Here is a 16,909-nt window from a genome sequence, read left to right on the forward strand (position 1 = left end):
TACTGGGATAACTACATTGTGCAGTTGTTAGCAGTTAGTGATAGGATATGGCCCATACTATGGGGTCGAAATTCCATCCTGTTATGCCCTTTTTACAGGCGTAAAATGGACAAAACAATGGCCAATTTTCAGGAAGAATGTCCTTGGGCCCAAGTCCGCATGGTAGATGTTTAACCGATATTGGATTTGGCTATTTGGCAGATGTCCTGGGTGACCACCTAAATCAGGTATTAGGACTCTTGTATATATTAATGAGGGTAATATGAATGTTAAAGAATGTTGACCCTTACCTTTCTGCTTATTTTACTCATTTATCTTATTGATATCATTTGCCTCCTCTACACGTTGCTTTTATGTCTCACTTTCTCAAATTATCTTTCTTTACCTTCTCTTCTGTTAATTTAATTTTCTTTTTTAAAACATTGGCTTATTTTATTCCACCAGCTTTATTAATCTTGTTCTCCTTCTCCACTCCTGAAACTAATCCTACTCTCTCTGTTTCCATACTGACACAAATCCATCCACACTGCTCTCATTAGCCTCTTTGCAAGGACATCAATACCATTTCAGTTGGGATGAGGTCGTCCCATAAGTGTAGCCTTCCCCTGTTCCAGAACATGTTCCAAGAATGTGAATCATTCCTTCCTGCAGCCACATGTAGACATCCCTAATTTTCCTGTCCTTAACCTCTTCAGCATCTGGCTCGGGAAGACAACAACAATAAAAAATTGTATTTATATAATTCCTTTAGCAAGAAAAAATCCCCAAGGTGTTTCATCAAGGCAGAAAATGTAAGGATGAAGAACCAAAGAAGGAGATATTAGGAGGGCTAATCAAAGCTTATTCAAAGAGGTGGATTTTCAAGAAGGTCTTAAGGAAAAGGAGGAAGGTGGCAGACAGAGGTGGTTAGGGAGGAAATTCCAGAGTGCAAAATCTAAGCATTGAAGGCACAGCTGTCAACGTTGGTACAAAAGTAGGAGCGAAATGCACAAGAAGCTGGTAAAAGATTTGGGAATGAGTTTATAATATGGTGGAGGTTATAGACATAGGAAAGGCCAAAGCCATAAGGCTAAAAATTTTAAATTTTCAACTTTAGGGGCCGGGAAACCAGTGTCAGTCATTCAGGACAGGGGTGGGGCCTGGTCCAGGTTATGATACAGGTAGCAGGGTTGTGATTGAATTGAAGTTTACAGAGGATGGCAGGCAGGCAGACAGGCCAGAAGAACACAGAATAGTCAAGTCAGGTGATAATAAAGGCATGGATAAAGGTTTCAGCCAATTTGGGCTGAAATAAGAGTGGGAGGCAGAGTATATTACGAAGGTGGAAGTGGGTGGTCTTTGTGATGGAAAGGATTTGGGATCAAAAGCTCAGCTCAGTGTTGAATAGAAACTGAGATTGAAATAATCTGGTACAGCATGAGACCATGTTCATGAAGGGAAATTGAATTGGCGGCAATATATGGAATTTGTGACGAGGACTGAAGACGGTGGCTCTGGTCTTCTTAATGCTTAGCTGTAGGAAATTGCAGCTCATCCAAGACTGGATGTCGGAAAAATAGTCTGACAATACAGCAGCAGTGGAAGGGTCAAGAGAAGGTGGAGAAGTAGAACTGTCTGCTATCTATTAGCTGGATTTGAACCCATGTTCAAGAGGTGAAAGATCACTTTCTAACCATCTTCAGCAGCCAATAGAAAAATATCTGAAACAGGAACTTCGAATTCAAAAAAAAAAATCTGCCATTGAAAATTTTGAAATGTCAGGCATCTCCCAAATAAGAAGACTCAGTCAGTGTTCAGATTCAAACTGCCACTAACACCGTTAACAATAAGTATTTGTTTCTGATAGGGAAACCATCTGATCTGGGTTTGATTGCTGTGCTCCAATCTGTCTGCTATTGATTTGAGGTGACACTAAAACAAGCAGTGTATGTCTGTTGATTCATCCAATTAAATGATGAACTACAGATTAATATTTTGTAAATATCATCGTAACTTTTTTCATTCTAACTCCAAGTATTACTAATGATCCTGTTAGAAATGTTCAAGATGTTTAATCACAGAAAATACATTAACACAATAGTTAGATTGAGAATAAAGCCAACAAGAAATCGAACAAGTGACATTTAATAGCACAAAGTGGTTTCTGAGCCAGAGTGTCCTTTATTCTTTTTAATATATCAAGAAACTACAAGGATTAAAGGACTAAAGTTCTCTTAAATAGGAACTGATCTTAAGAAGGCTCCACGACAGCACTGAATACATATTTTCCAAGTTTGTAGTTTACATGCACTTGTACTCCACAACTTAAATTGTAACATTTTAGTCAGTGATTTGTCAATGAAAGTAAACATTATATTGAAATTTGACCCTGCTGAAGTTTCAGAATAAAAATGAATTATCAAACAAAGATGCTTTAATTTTCCTTTACAGCAGTTTATGTTTAGATTGCGAGTATACACAATGGTACAGTACTATTTGAATTGTTCCATTTGTTTACATTGAAAGAATATATGATGTTTTATAACTCAGATAATAAAATCTGAAACTTTAAACCTGCATTATACATGGTGTTAACCTTTGGGCATCATTGCATGCCACACAGCACAAAATGTAAGGGTCAGCATTACTGAGCATTAATGATCAATTATTTGTATAGATTCATATAAATAACAGCATTCAAACACTGGCTAAATAGTGAAAAATAGAATTTGTGCGGTATTGTCTTGAAGACAACATTTGCCTGATCTGTTAACAATATTTCAACGCCTACTTCAATTGTCTTTTGAGTCTCTTAGATGATCAGGTCAGTTAAACAACCCTTGACAACATCTACAGTACCACCATTAGCAAAACACTTCGTTCCCACCCGTGGATCAATGCACAAACATAAAAATCAGTGTGCCTTTTTGCTGCATATCTGCGTGCTTGTTTTAACTTTACTACAAATCATAATCAAAAAGCACACAGCTGCAATAGGGCACTGTATTCTTCCCATTCCAATATTCGCTGCAAAACCTCTATATTTTCTCGTATAATTCTCCCAGTATTTGGGAGAATACTGCAGCAGCTTATTCAGGAGCAGAGAGTGCGAGCGAGTGATCAGCTGGGAAGGTCAGTTTCAAAGTAAACGTAATTTTCTTTTGTTTTCGGCGGAGACCAGGGGGCTGCTGGGTAAGTAAAACCCTATATATTTGGGCCGTTTCTGAACCCGAGACACTACACTTGTAGTGTCTCCCACCCGCCCTCCTCCTCGAACCAAAAAAAAAGGACTCGGTGGTGTGTAGATAAGGTAAGGCTTTTTCTATTTCTCTTTTTTTTTTATCTTGTGATTGGTAAAAACTTTTCATTCCTTTTTCATTTAACGAAGTTAAAAGCTTAAGATTAAAAATGGCAGGAGATCTCAGACCCGTGTCATGCTCCTCTTGCTCAATGTGGGAGCTCAGGGACACGGCTGATGTCCATGACTCGTTCACGTGCAGGAAGTGTGTCCAGCTGCAGCTCTTGTTAGACCGCATGACGGCTCTGGAGCTGCGGATGGACTCACTTTGGAGCATCCGCGATGCTGAGGAGGTCGTGGATAGCACGTTTAGCGAATTGGTCACACCGCAGATTAGGATTGCTGAGCAAAAAAGGGAATGGGTGACCAAAAGGCAGAGAAAGAGCAGGAAGGCAGCACAGGAGTCCCCTGTGGTCATCTCCCTCCAAAACAAGTATACCATTTTGGATACTGTTGAGGGAGATGGCTCACCAGGGGAAGGCAGCAGTAGCAAGGTTCATGGCACCGTGGCTGGCTCTGCTGTTCGGAAGGGCGGGAAAAAGAGTGGAAGGGCTATAGTCATCGGGGATTCGCTTGTAAGGGGAGTAGATAGGCGGTTCTGTGGTCGAAAACGAGACTCCCGAATGGTATGTTGCCTCCCAGGTGCACGGGTCAGGGATGTCTCCGATCGGCTGCAGAACATTCTGAAGGGGGAGGGTGAACAGCCAGTTGTCATTGTGCACATAGGCACCAATGATATAGGTAAAAAACGGGATGAGGTCCTACAAGCAGAATTTAGAGAGTTAGGAGCCGTTAAAAAGTAGGACCTCAGAGGTAGTAATCTCAGGATTGCTACCAGTGCCACGTGATAGTCAGAGTAGAAATGAAAGAATAGTCAGGATGAATGCGTGGCTTGAGAGATGGTGCAGGAAGGAGGGGTTCAGATTTTTGGGACATTGGGACCGGTTCTGGGGAGGTGGGACTATTACAAATTGGACGGTCTACACCTGGGCCGGACTGGAACCAATGTCCTTGGGGGTGCTTTTGCTAATGCTGTTGGGGAGGGTTTAAACTAATGTGGCAGGGGGATGGGAACCAAATGAGGAGATTAGTGGAGAGTAAGGAGGTAGTAACTAAAGCCTGTAAGGAACTAGATAATGAAGTCAGCGTGACTAAGGGGAAGAGTAGGCAGGGAGCAGATGATGAACGCAAAGGGACTGGTGGTCTGAGGTGCATTTGTTTTAATGCAAGAAGTGTAGTAGGTAAGGCAGATGAACTTAGGGCTTGGATTAGTACCTGGGAGTATGATGTTATTGCTATTACTGAGACTTGGTTGAGGGAAGGGCATGATTGGCAACTAAATATCCCAGGATATCAATGCTTCAGGCGGGATAGAGAGGGAGGTAAAAGGGGTGGAGGAGTTGCATTACTGGTCAAAGAGGATATCACAGCTGTGCTGAAGGAGGGCAATATGGAGGACTCGAGCAGTGAGGCAATATGGGCAGAACTCAGAAATAGGAAGGGTGCGGTAACAATGTTGGGGCTGTACTACAGGCCTCCCAACAGCGAGCGTGAGATAGAGGTACAAATATGTAAACAGATTATGGAAAGATGTAGGAGCAACAGGGTGGTGGTGATAGGAGATTTTAATTTTCCCAACATTGACTGGGATTCACTTAGTGTTAGAGGTCTAGATGGAGCAGAATTTGTAAGGAGCATCCAGGAGGGTTTTCTAGAGCAGTATGTAAATAGTCCAACTCAGGAAGGGGCCATACTGGACCTGGTGTTGGGGAATGAGCCCGGCCAGGTGGTTAAAGTTTCAGTAGGGGACTACTTTGGGAATAGTGATCACAATTCCGTAAGCTTTAAAATACTCATGGACAAAGTCGAGAGTGGTCTTAAAGGAAGAGTGCTAAATTGGGGGAAGGCCAACTATACCAAAATCCGGCAGGAGCTGGGGAATGTAGATTGGGAGCAGCTGTTTGAAGGTAAATCCACATTTGATATGTGGGAGGCTTTTAAAGAGAGGTTGATTAGCATGCAGGAGAGACATGTTCCTGTGAAAATGAGGGATAGAAAGGGCAAGATTCGGGAACCATGGATGACAGGTGAAATTGTGAGACTAGCTAAGAGGAAAAAGGAAGCATACATAAGGTCTAGGTGGCTGAAGAAAGACGAAGCTTTGAAAGAATATCGGGAATGTAGGACCAATCTGAAACGAGGAATTAAGAGGGCTAAAAGGGGTCATGAAATATCTTTAGCAAACAGGGTTAAGGAAAATCCCAAAGCCTTTTATTCATATATAAGGAGCAAGAGGGTAGCTAGAGAAAGGATTGGCCCACTCAAGGACAAAGGAGGAAAGTTATGCGTGGAGTCAGAGAAAATGGGTGAGATTCTAAATGATTACTTTGCATCGGTATTCACCGAGGAGAGGGACATGAAGGATGTTGAGGTTAGAAACAGATGTTTGATTACTCTCGGTCAAATCGGCATAAGGAGGGAGGAAGTGTTGGGTATTCTAAAAGGCATTAAGGTGGACAAGTCCCCAGGTCCGGATGGGATCTATCCCAGGTTACTGTGGGAAGCGAGAGAGGAAATAGCTGGGGCCTTAACAGATATCTTTGCAGCATCCTTAAACACGGGCGAGGTCCCGGAGGACTGGAGAATTGCTAATGTTGTCCCCTTGTTTAAGAAGGGTAGCAGGGATAATCCAGGTAATTATAGACCGGTGAGCCTGACGTCAGTGGTAGGAAAGCTGCTGGAGAAGATACTGAGGGATAGGATCTATTCCCATTTGGAAGAAAATGGGCTTATCAGTGACAGGCAACATGGTTTTGTGCAGGGAAGGTCATGTCTTACCAACTTCATAGAATTCTTTGAGGAAGTGACAAAGTTGATTGATGAGGGAAGGGCTGTAGATGTCATATACATGGACTTCAGTAAGGCGTTTGATAAGGTTCCCCATGGTAGGCTGATGGAGAAAGTGAAGGCGCATGGGGTCCAGGGTGTACTAGCTAGATGGATAAAGAACTGGCTGGGCAACAGCAGACAGAGAGTAGCAGTTGAAGGGAGTTTCTCAAAATGGAGACGTGTGACCAGTGGTGTTCCACAGGGATCCGTGCTGGGACCACTGTTGTTTGTGATATACATAAATGATTTGGAGGAAAGTATAGGTGGTCTGATTAGCAAATTTGCAGACGACACTAAGATTGGTGGAGTAGCAGATAGTGAAGGGGACTGTCAGAGAATACAGCAGAATATAGATAGATTGGAGAGTTGGGCAGAGAAATGGCAGATGGAGTTCAATCAGGGCAAATGCGAGGTGATGCATTTTGGAAGATCCAATTCAAGAGTGAACTATCCAGTAAATGGAAAAGTCCTGGGGAAAATTGATGGACAGAGAGATTTGGGTGTTCAGGTCCATTGTTCCCTGAAGGTGGCAACGCAGGTCAATAGAGTGGTCAAGAAGGCATACGGCATGCTTTCCTTCATCGGACGGGGTATTGAGTATAAGAGTTGGCAGGTCATGTTACAGTTGTATAGGACTTTGGTTCGGCCACATTTGGAATACTGCATGCAGTTCTGGTCGCCACATTACCAAAAGGATGTGGATGCTTTGGAGAGGGTGCAGAGGAGGATCACCAGGATGTTGCCTGGTATGGAGGGCGCTAGCTATGAAGAGAGGTTGAGTAGATTAGGATTATTTTCATTAGAAAGACGGAGGTTGAGGGGGGGACCTGATTGAGGTGTACAAAATCATGAGGTATAGACAGGTTGGATAGCAAGAAGCTTTTTCCCCAGAGTGGGGGATTCAATTACTAGGGGTCACAAGTTCAAAGTGAGAGGGGAAAAGTTTAGGGGTGATATGCGTGGAAAGTTCTTTACACAGAGGGTGGTGGGTGCCTGGAACGCGTTGCCAGCGGAGGTGGTAGATGCGGGCACGATAGCGTCTTTTAAGATGTATCTAGACAGATACATGAATGGGCAGGAAGTAAAGAGATACAGACCCTTAGAAAATAGGCGACATGTTTAGATAGAGGATCTGGATCGGCGCAGGCTTGGAGGGCCGAAGGGCCTGTTCCTGTGCTGTAATTTTCTTTGTTCTTTGTTATTTATAGGTTTAATTAGAAACCAACGACTGCACTGTTTTCTGATGTTGGTGATGTAACACAGGACTCATTTTAATTTCCTCTGCCCAGTGAAAATGCACTGGCAGCAGAGTTAAAACTACAGCATACCACTCCCCTGAGCTTGCATGTTTCCTGCTCACTGCCATATTCTCACCGGGAATTTTATGGGATGCCAAAGCATTTGCATCAGGCGGGAGTTTCCTGAATCTATTCAAATTGGGATCCTATGCTGTCCATCGGACCCCGGGGAAATTTTAAGGCCTACTAGACAGAGTGTGTGCTATGGACATTCTTCTCAGTAAAACTTGGTGAGCAAGAGGAAAAAGTCTGAAACTTCATTGTTACAATTATTGGTGTGGGCCCTGGAGGAGCAGGAATGCCCTCTCTGGGCTCCAGAAGAACCACTGAGGCTGCTCCTCCCTCTGTCTCCAATGATTGAAATCTGCCCAGACCTACCTTCTTCCCAGTTGGGACGGCCTCAGGGACACTCTCGCAAGATGCATATTAATGAGACCCAGCCCTCAAAATGGATCAGGCCTCCTCCCACAGGTATTAGGTGGTGTGCCATGTGCTTTGCCAGCTAACCACCTGGAAGTTAAAATACCCCTGATGTATCTCAATGTTCTATTCCTCCTTTTAGGGTTTTTGTTACTGTTACTCTGAAGTCAACAAGCAGGAGATTTGTCTGCACGAGCCCATTTAACTTGGTTGTCAATCTTCCTTCCTTCTCTCCCTCTGGATTAGTACCAACTCTAAACTTGACACTTCCAACCAATGACCAGCCAAGGTGGAAACTCATAACACCCTGGGCTGGATTTTCCTCTAAATTACCGCCCCGTTTGCGACAGATTTGGGAAGCAAAATAGGTTCTTAAAGGCTAATTTTTAAGCCCCACTGATCCACCTCATGCAAATTAAGTCAAGGATCCATAGCAAATACTGCTACTTACATCAGGAAAACAGCACTGTCTATCAAGGTCACCATTGCCTTGAATTTCCTTCTAACTGGACCTGTCCAGGCAGTGTCAGGTGACCTTTGCCACATTAGTCAAGCAGAAACACTACATCAAAAAAACATTGATGCTCTACTCACAAAAGTGAAACAATTCATTTTCCTTTGCAATGAAACCGTAGAAACAAAATGAGTGACAGTTATCCAGTTTTACAAACATTCTCACAGGTGAAACACAAGTAGCACTGACTCATATGATAACGTATTCAATTTTATGAATAGGAAAAACTTTCACTTTATTAATGTACAGCTACTGTGTGATGTCAATAACTATCTTCTGCACATCAATGCCAGATACCCAGGAAGCTGCCACGATGTAACAATCCATTAAACCACCCTTTGCAACACAGAGCCATATATCAGGGTAGTTAATCAAAGCTTTCCCTGCAGTTATGACTTATGCTTCCAATGAGGCATTTTTAAGTCTGGTTAAATCTGGTGAAGCTATGCAATACAGCCCAGCAAGTGTCTCGAGAATCATTTCAGCACACTGCCTACTGCACAACACTGCAATGAATAAAGACTTGCTGTTCCCAGAAGCTAAGTGATGATGAAAAAGAAAAGGTGAAAGGAGCCTCTTCCTCACAGCATGAGGAGAAGTTGCAGGAAGGACAGGATGCTGGCAGGACATCCAGCAGCCAGAGAAAGGAGGGGGTAATTGACAGTTGAGTGTCTTCAATAAAAGGTGACTCACCAAATAAAGTTGCTTCAGATCTAACTGTTCTCCCCTCACAAGGTTGCCTCTATCATCTGTCTCCATACAGCCTGAACCATCTGCTCTTCAGATCCAGTTACAAAGAAATTCACTCCCACCCCTCAGTGACCAACAGTCTTGCTTGCCTAACTCTTGTTTCTGCCAAAACAACTCACAGAGAATGTGCCAAAGAATTTGGAAGTTCTTCCAGCTGTTGACAACCTCAGGCTGCTGCACTTTCAGACAGTCTGGCCACTGCTATCTGCTACACTGTAGAAAGACCCGTGCCCCTTTAAATCGCAGCAGCATTTTACATGCTGTCATCTCAAAACTCAATGAATCGGAGTGGAAGCAAGTCATCCTCAATCCTCAGGGACTGCCTAAGGGCAGAAAATGAGGCCCCTGGAGAAAACTGCAGTGGGTTAGTAGAGGAACTACATGAATGGCCATTAGTCCTGCTAACCCACCAAATGGAGAAGAATTCATTCCACCAAATCAACACATTCCCCCCATTGTTAAAAGGGGTCATCTAATCAGTTACAGTCTTAGCCCCAAAAGCATCTTTTTAACATTGCTAATGTGCCACATTGGAAGACACTTTTCATAGTGTGGGGCAGTATACTCGGGTGTCAGTGCAGAGAGGCACACAGTCATGCAGCTTGGGGTTACATTCACAATTCCCCTTGTTGCTCAGCACATAAGGAGCAAAATACCTGGTACAGTTCCTATTGGCCTTTGGTGGTACTTGGGACTGGGCTGCTCCCACCTCCGACCATTCTTAAGTTGGGAATGCTTCCACTCACTGCTTTGGGGTTACCCGGGAATGCTGAGAAAATTTAATAAGTTTTACTCGTTCAGAAATAAGCTTCACATAACTACTGATAAAAATGTGTTTTTTTAAACAGTACATAATACATTAGCTGTGATTATTTTGTGTGCTTCCTAAAATTGTGTAATGCTAAATATTTTCCTTCTTATGTATAAATAAAACTCTTGTGTCCAATGTGCGTTCCAGATGCCACTGTTACAAAATGATTTTTAGGAAAAAAAGAAATTAACATGGAATCTGAGATTTATATCACCTGTGATTAATGTCACCAGTTTACAAGCAGTTACAATTACTTGGATTGACCTGTTTAGATAATTTTCCCACAAACAGCGACCTTAAAAGGACCAAGCAGGTTATTTACTGAACATTACTGTGCTTCAGGCCCAGATTGCTCATTTATATATTTAACTAACAATTCAAGATTGAAATCTTTTTGGCAAAAGGGATACTCCAGTCCGGAATCAAATTATAAACTGTTGAGAATTGAACCTCAATTTCCATATGGAACATCTATTTTTCCATTTTAATCTCTGGTAAAATAATGCAGATTTTGAATTATTCCATTACAGGCAGACATTTCCATGCCATAAGCCTTTCTTGCTACCACCTTAGGAAAATAAAACCAAAAAAAATGTTGTTCCGAAGTATAAAAACATAAGTAGTGCACCGTAGTCAGCAAATATTAAGTCAAAGCCCAAGCAGCACTCTTTAACTGGATCTCACAACAGTATCTGAAGATGTCAAGTCTCTGTCTTTAAATTGAACAGTTAACCAAATAGTTATGTTTGCAATATTTGCATTTTCTGTAACACAATTTTCTACTCCAAATTGCCATTCAAAAAAGCAAGGTTTCCTCTATCTAAATCAATTTGTCACACTAGAAGAAGGATAAGATTCAAATACAAGGTGCCAGGCATTTCCACCTTCTTCTCAAAGAAATGAATCACACCAATCATTCATCTCGCAAGTTAACATAGATATTAATACTTCACTCTTCAAACCATCCTGTGTATCCGAGGGTTAGAATGAGAGGTGAAACGTAAGCTGGAGGGAATACCCTCTGTGGTCAAAGCACCAGAGGTGAAAACACACCTCCAACGAGGCAACAATTTAACCTCGTTTGTACAATGAGAATATTTCACGCATTCAGTGTGGGTGAATCTCATCAAAGCTTCTTCTACTCCGCCTGTTACTTCAGCAGATGAGAAGCAGAAATATAATTTACAAGTGGAAACAGGGTTCCATCGCACATCCCTTGAAGTTATGGTGACAAAGCTGGGAAGCTCCAAGAAAACACACGCCCAAAGAATAATAGTGATCTGTACACTAGCGTACACAATAGCTTAAAGATAACTAACATCCATTTTTCCCGTGTGTGTGTGCGTTTTAGTCAAAATTTGCTGTTCATTGTTATTTTGATGAATGGTTAAAAATTGATCATCGTGGTGCTTGAGAGGCTAGGAAACTAAATTATATGCCTTGATCTACTGCTTGGCTGTAACATTAGTGGAAATGCCCACTCCATGGGGGTTGTGACCTAGGCTGATTTCCTGGCTCCAGGAATATTTGAAACATTTTAATGGGCTCCCTGGCCTGGTAGTAGGGGAATGATAGAATCTGTTATTAAGACCATGGCAAAAGACCATTTGGGAAATCACAATATGATTAGATAGTGTCAACACAGTTTTATGAAAGGGAAAACATGCTTAACAAATCTGTTAGAGTTTTTTTTGAGGGTATAACTAGCAGGGAAGATAAGGGAGAACCAGTGGAAGTAGTATATTTAAATTTTCAGAAGACATTCGATAAGGTTCCACACAAGAGGTTGTTACACAAGATTGGTGTTTATGGCTCTGGGGGTAATATATTAGCACAGACTGAGGATTGATTAATGGGAAGAAAACAGGGTGTAGGAATAAATGGTCATTTTCAGGATGGAAGGCATAACTAGTGGAATACCACCAGGATCAGAGCTTGGGCCTCAGCTATTTACAATGTATATCAATGATTAGATGATCCCTCACCACCACCTCCTCTCTCAATTGTCTTTAAACTGTCAAACTGCTTGTTTGACATCCAGGAGTGGATGTGCCTGGAGTGGGACTTGAACCACAACCTTCTAACGCAGAGTTGAGAGTGCTACAGAGCCACAAGAGGAGAAGAAATCAAACTGGCAACAAAATCAGCAGTGGGAATCAGCACGAATGAGTTAATGAATCTGTTTTAGCAACTGTATCAACCATGTACACAGTTAATTTCAGCTCCCATTTCAGCATCACGCTCAATAGCACCTTTCAGTCCTTCCCCTACAGATGGCACCAGCGCTCACGGTTTAAATAAAATTATTTTTCAAAAACCAAAATAACAAAAATGACAAGCAAAAAGGCAGTGTTATCACAAACAGTTTGGCAAACCCTCAAGAATCATGAAGTGCTGTCAAAACAAGTGATTTTATTGTGAACTCCACCCTTCCTGCTGGCAGATAAAAATGACACTTGGAGGGTGAAACACAACTTTATCAGGGGTACAATACGGGTAGTGGCATGTCAGCTGCCTGTTATACACCCTACCAACTTTCTGTTCCATTGAAACAACCAATCTGCTATCACCCACTTTGTGCCCCTGTCAAAGTTGAATTTTATCCATTTGTTTTGTTTCCCAAACATAAAGATGGTGTCTTTTTTTAATGCTAGTTGATATGGCAATGCTTGTTCTTTAATATCGTAAATGTTCCTTTTGTTTCTTACTCCTGTGAAGCACCTTGGGGTGCTTTTCTATATTAAACTGTTTTAATTGAAAGGAAGTTCCTCAAAATCCCACCTCCCTCCACATTCAGTGAACAACGTTCCTGCTGTAAATACAAACATTGCAACTTAGTATGGAAGCTGTAACATTACTGTTGATACAGCAAGATCCCAACCTAGGACTTAAAACAAGATGAGCAGTTGCCATTGCTTCTGAAGGAATTGAGTGTCGGCGTGACAATGTCAGACTCATCAGACTGTGCAAGATCATTCTCACTAGCGATGATGTGTTTCACCAAACATCGAACTGCTTCATCAATGTTGACATTTTCCTGTGGATGAAAAAAGAAGTTAAACATCCATCTGTTCACATAAGAAAAAATTAAAGCAAGTACACATATCTGGATTGTGAAATAAATGGCATTGTATTTGTACAGTGGATCATATCCATGAAATAATTTTAAAAGTTCATAGTATTACAGCTGGAATTAATTTCATTAATCCATCCCATTGGAATATATCTGCCTTTTTAACCATGTCTCGAATGCTGAGTTATCTCAACAAGCATCATCTCATTACTCAGGCTGTTGATAACAGTTCTCATTTTCCTTTGCTTCAATCTGCTGTGTCTGTTAGTTTGTCAGGATTGGGAGAAGGTAAAGAAACACAGGAACCCAGATGCAGGTGTGGGCAAAACTGGTGGTGAGATTTAAATAAGATGAATGGCACAGAGTGATGTCATAATACCATCTGTGTCATTTTGCTCCATTTATGCTGAGCATTTGAAAGCCTGTATATACTGGCTGTTTGGTAATTAAAGGGGGTAGAAATTTGTCTTAGATGGTAGAGCAAAACAGGTGATGTTCCATCGACCGCCCGTTTTCTGCACCACCCAATATTCAATTCCATTGACTTCAATGAGTGGCTGATACAATGTCACTCATTTAGCCCTACCATCCAAAATTAATTTCTACCCTATGGGATTTAAAGGGACGAGCAGCTGCTATCAGTTTTGCTGTACCCACTAATGTACATGTTAGTCAGCTGAAAAACTCATCTAGTGAAAGTTGAGCTGTACTGTTTGGGACATGATGATTTTGATGACTGCTCTGGGAGACCTATGTCCCAGAATCCACCATTCCTGTACTATAATTGGTGTCACCTTTCACAACCACCAGACATCTCAAAACACTTTACAGCCAATGAAGTACTTTGAATTGTAGGCATTGTTATAATCTAGGAAACATGTAAGCCAAATTATAGAGTCATAGAGAGATACAGCACCAAAACAGGCACTTCAGCCCACACTGACCATCAACCACCCATTTATACTAATCCTATTTTTCCCCTAAATTCTCCTACTTACACTCGGGGCAATTTTTTTTGCAATGGCCAATTTACCTATCAACCTGTGGAGCCACCTCCTCCAGTTAGTTGGTTCATTGTCCACCACCATTCACGGCTGGATGTGGCAGGACTACACAGCTTAGATCTGATCCGTTGGTTATGGGATTGCTTAGCTCTGTCTATCGCATGATGCTTACGCAGTTTGGCATGCAGACAGTCCTGTCTTGTAGCTTCACCAGGTTGACACCTCATTTAGAGGTATCCCTGGTGCTGCTCCCGGCATGCCCTGCTGCACTCTTCATTGAACCAGGGTGAGTCTCCTGGCGAGATGGTAAAGGTAGAGTGGGGGATGTGCCGGGCCATGAGGTTACAGATTGTGGTTGAGTACAATTCTGCTGCTGCTGATGGCCCACAGCACCTTATGGATGCCCAGTTTTGTATTGCTAGATCTGTTCGAAATCTATCCCATTTAGCACGGTGTTAGTGCCACACAACACGATGGACGGTATCCTCAATGTGAAGGCGGGACTTCGTCTCCACAAGGACTGTGCGGTGGTCACTCCTACCAATACTGTCATGGACAGAAGCATCTGCGGCAGGCAGATTGGTGAGGACAAGGTCAAGTATGTTTTTCCCTCGTGTTGGTTCCCCCACCACCTGCTGCAGACCCAGTCTAGCAGCTATGTCCTTTAGGACTCGGCCAGCAGTGGTGCTACCGAGCCACTCTTGGTGATGGACATTGAAGTCCCCCACCCAAAGTACATTTTGTGCCCTTGCCACCCTCAGTGCTTCCTCCAAGTGGTGTTCAACATCAGCTGAGGGAGGGCGGTAGGTGGTAATCAGTAGGAGGTTACTTTGCCCATGCTTGACCTGATGCCATGAGACTTCATGGGGTCCAGAGTCGATGTTGAGGACTACCAGGGCAACTCCCTCCCTACTGTATACCACTGTGCCACCACCTCTGCTGGGTCTGTCCTGCCGGTGGGACAAGACATACCTGGGAATAGTGATTGAAGCGTCTGGGATATTGTCTGTAAGGTATGATTCCGTGAGTATCACTATGTCAGGCTGTTGCTTGACTAGTCTGTGGGACAGCTCTCCCAATTTTGGCACAAGCCCCCAGATGTTAGTAAGGAGGACTTTGCAGGGTCGACAGGGCTCGGTTTGCCGTTGTTGTTTCCGGTGCCTAGGTCGATGCCGGGTGGTCCGTCCGGTTTCATTCCTTTTTATTGACTTTGTAGCGGTTAGATACAACTGAGTGGCTTGCTAGGCCATTTCAGAAGGCATGTAAGAGTTAACCACATTGCTGTGGGTCTGGAGTCACATGTAGACCAGACCAGGTAAGAACAGCAGATTTCCTTCCCTAAAGGACATTAGTGAACCAGATGAGTTTTTACAACAATCGACAATGGTTTCATGGCCATCATTAGACTAGTTTTTAATTCCAGATTTATTAATTAAATTCAAATTCCACCTTCTGCTGTGGTGGGATTCGTACCCATGTCCCCAGAGAAATACCCTGGGTCTCTGGGTTACTAGTCCAGTGATAATACCACTACGCCACCGCCTACCCTATGAGTGTCTGCAAGGCCTCTTATCAGGGTCTGGCATTGCATTCACCTTGTAAGAGCAAAGAAGTCACTGAACCTTTATGGCAGTGGATCCAACTCCTACAGAGCATACGTCTGGTTCTGATTGTCTCGGCCATCTACAGCTATGCCTGCTTTGTTTGGCTGTTTGGCCATCTCCTTCCACCTTCCAAAAAAAAATCACCCTCCTCTCCCTCACTGTCTCCAGGAGGACATCGGGGTCAGCAATCGAGAGGCAACCCTGCCCCAGGTGGCAGCCTCTGCCTCGCCTCCTGAATCCCTGGTAAATCCATTCTTTCCCAAACTGCCCTCTAGCAAAAATCGCAAGCTGTGACTACTTTCCACCAACTGCGGAGTCGGGATCCAGAAACGGTCCCAACATCGGTTTCCTGACCCTGGAGGGAAACTCTTGATCTAAGATAGAGAGCTAGAAGAGACAGAAAGTGATTTTTTTAAAGTTTCCGACAATTAAAATCTAAAGCAATGAGGCTCTAAACATTTAAAAGTTTGGCAGTAATTGAGACTTAACATACCATTAAGAATTCAAATGCACGAATGGACAAGTCCTAACATTTTCTGCCACATTTAGTGGGTATCACAGAATCTTTAAGGCACAGAAAGAGGCCACTTGGCCCATCGCGTCTGCGCCGGCTGAAAAATTAACCACCCATTCTAATCCCACTTTATAGCATTTGGTCCGTAGCCCTGCAGTTACAGCACTTGAGGTGCATATCCACACTCCTTTTGAATGAGGGTTTCTGCATCAACTATCCTTTCAGACATCGAGTTCCAGACTCCCACCACCCTCTAGGTGAAAAGGTATTTCCTCATTTCCCCTCTAATTTTTCTACCAATCACTTTTAATCTATGCCCACTAGTCACTGACCTCTCTGTTAGGGTGACTAGATCCTTCACCTCCACTCTATCCAGGCCCCTCAGCATTTTGTACATTTCAATCAGATCTCCCCTCAGCCTTCTCTGTTCCAAGGAGAACAACCTCAGCCTATCCAGTCTTTCCTCATAGCTACATTTTTCCAGTCCTGGCAACATCCTCCTAAATCTCTTCTGTACCCTCTCGAGTGCAATTACATCCTTTCTGTAATGAGGTGACTAGAACTGTACACAGGACTCAAGTTGTGGCCTCACCAATGATTTATACAGTTTCAGCATAACCTCCCTGCTCTTGTAATATCTCAGCTAATAAAGGAAAAGATTCCATATGCTTTCTTAACCATCTTATCGATCTCGCCTGCTAAGTTCAGGGATCTGTGGACATTCACTCCAAGGTGTCTCACTTCCCCTACACTTC

At 42.9% G+C, this 16,909-nt stretch overlaps 1 protein-coding gene across 1 annotated transcript in view; it reads right to left on the reverse strand.

The window, feature by feature from the left end:
- Window positions 1–12,462: 12,462 nt before the first annotated feature.
- Window positions 12,463–16,909, reverse strand: part of LOC137370984 (ras-related protein Rab-38-like) — a 58,818-nt gene continuing 54,371 nt past the window's right edge. The window contains exon 3 of the mRNA XM_068032886.1: window positions 12,463–12,996. Within this exon, the coding sequence (XP_067888987.1) occupies window positions 12,841–12,996 (156 nt within the window). The 3' untranslated portion in view covers window positions 12,463–12,840. The remainder of the gene's footprint in view (window positions 12,997–16,909) is intronic.

Source organism: Heterodontus francisci, chromosome 6 (genome assembly GCF_036365525.1).
Source record: "Heterodontus francisci isolate sHetFra1 chromosome 6, sHetFra1.hap1, whole genome shotgun sequence".
Taxonomy (NCBI): domain Eukaryota; kingdom Metazoa; phylum Chordata; class Chondrichthyes; order Heterodontiformes; family Heterodontidae; genus Heterodontus; species Heterodontus francisci.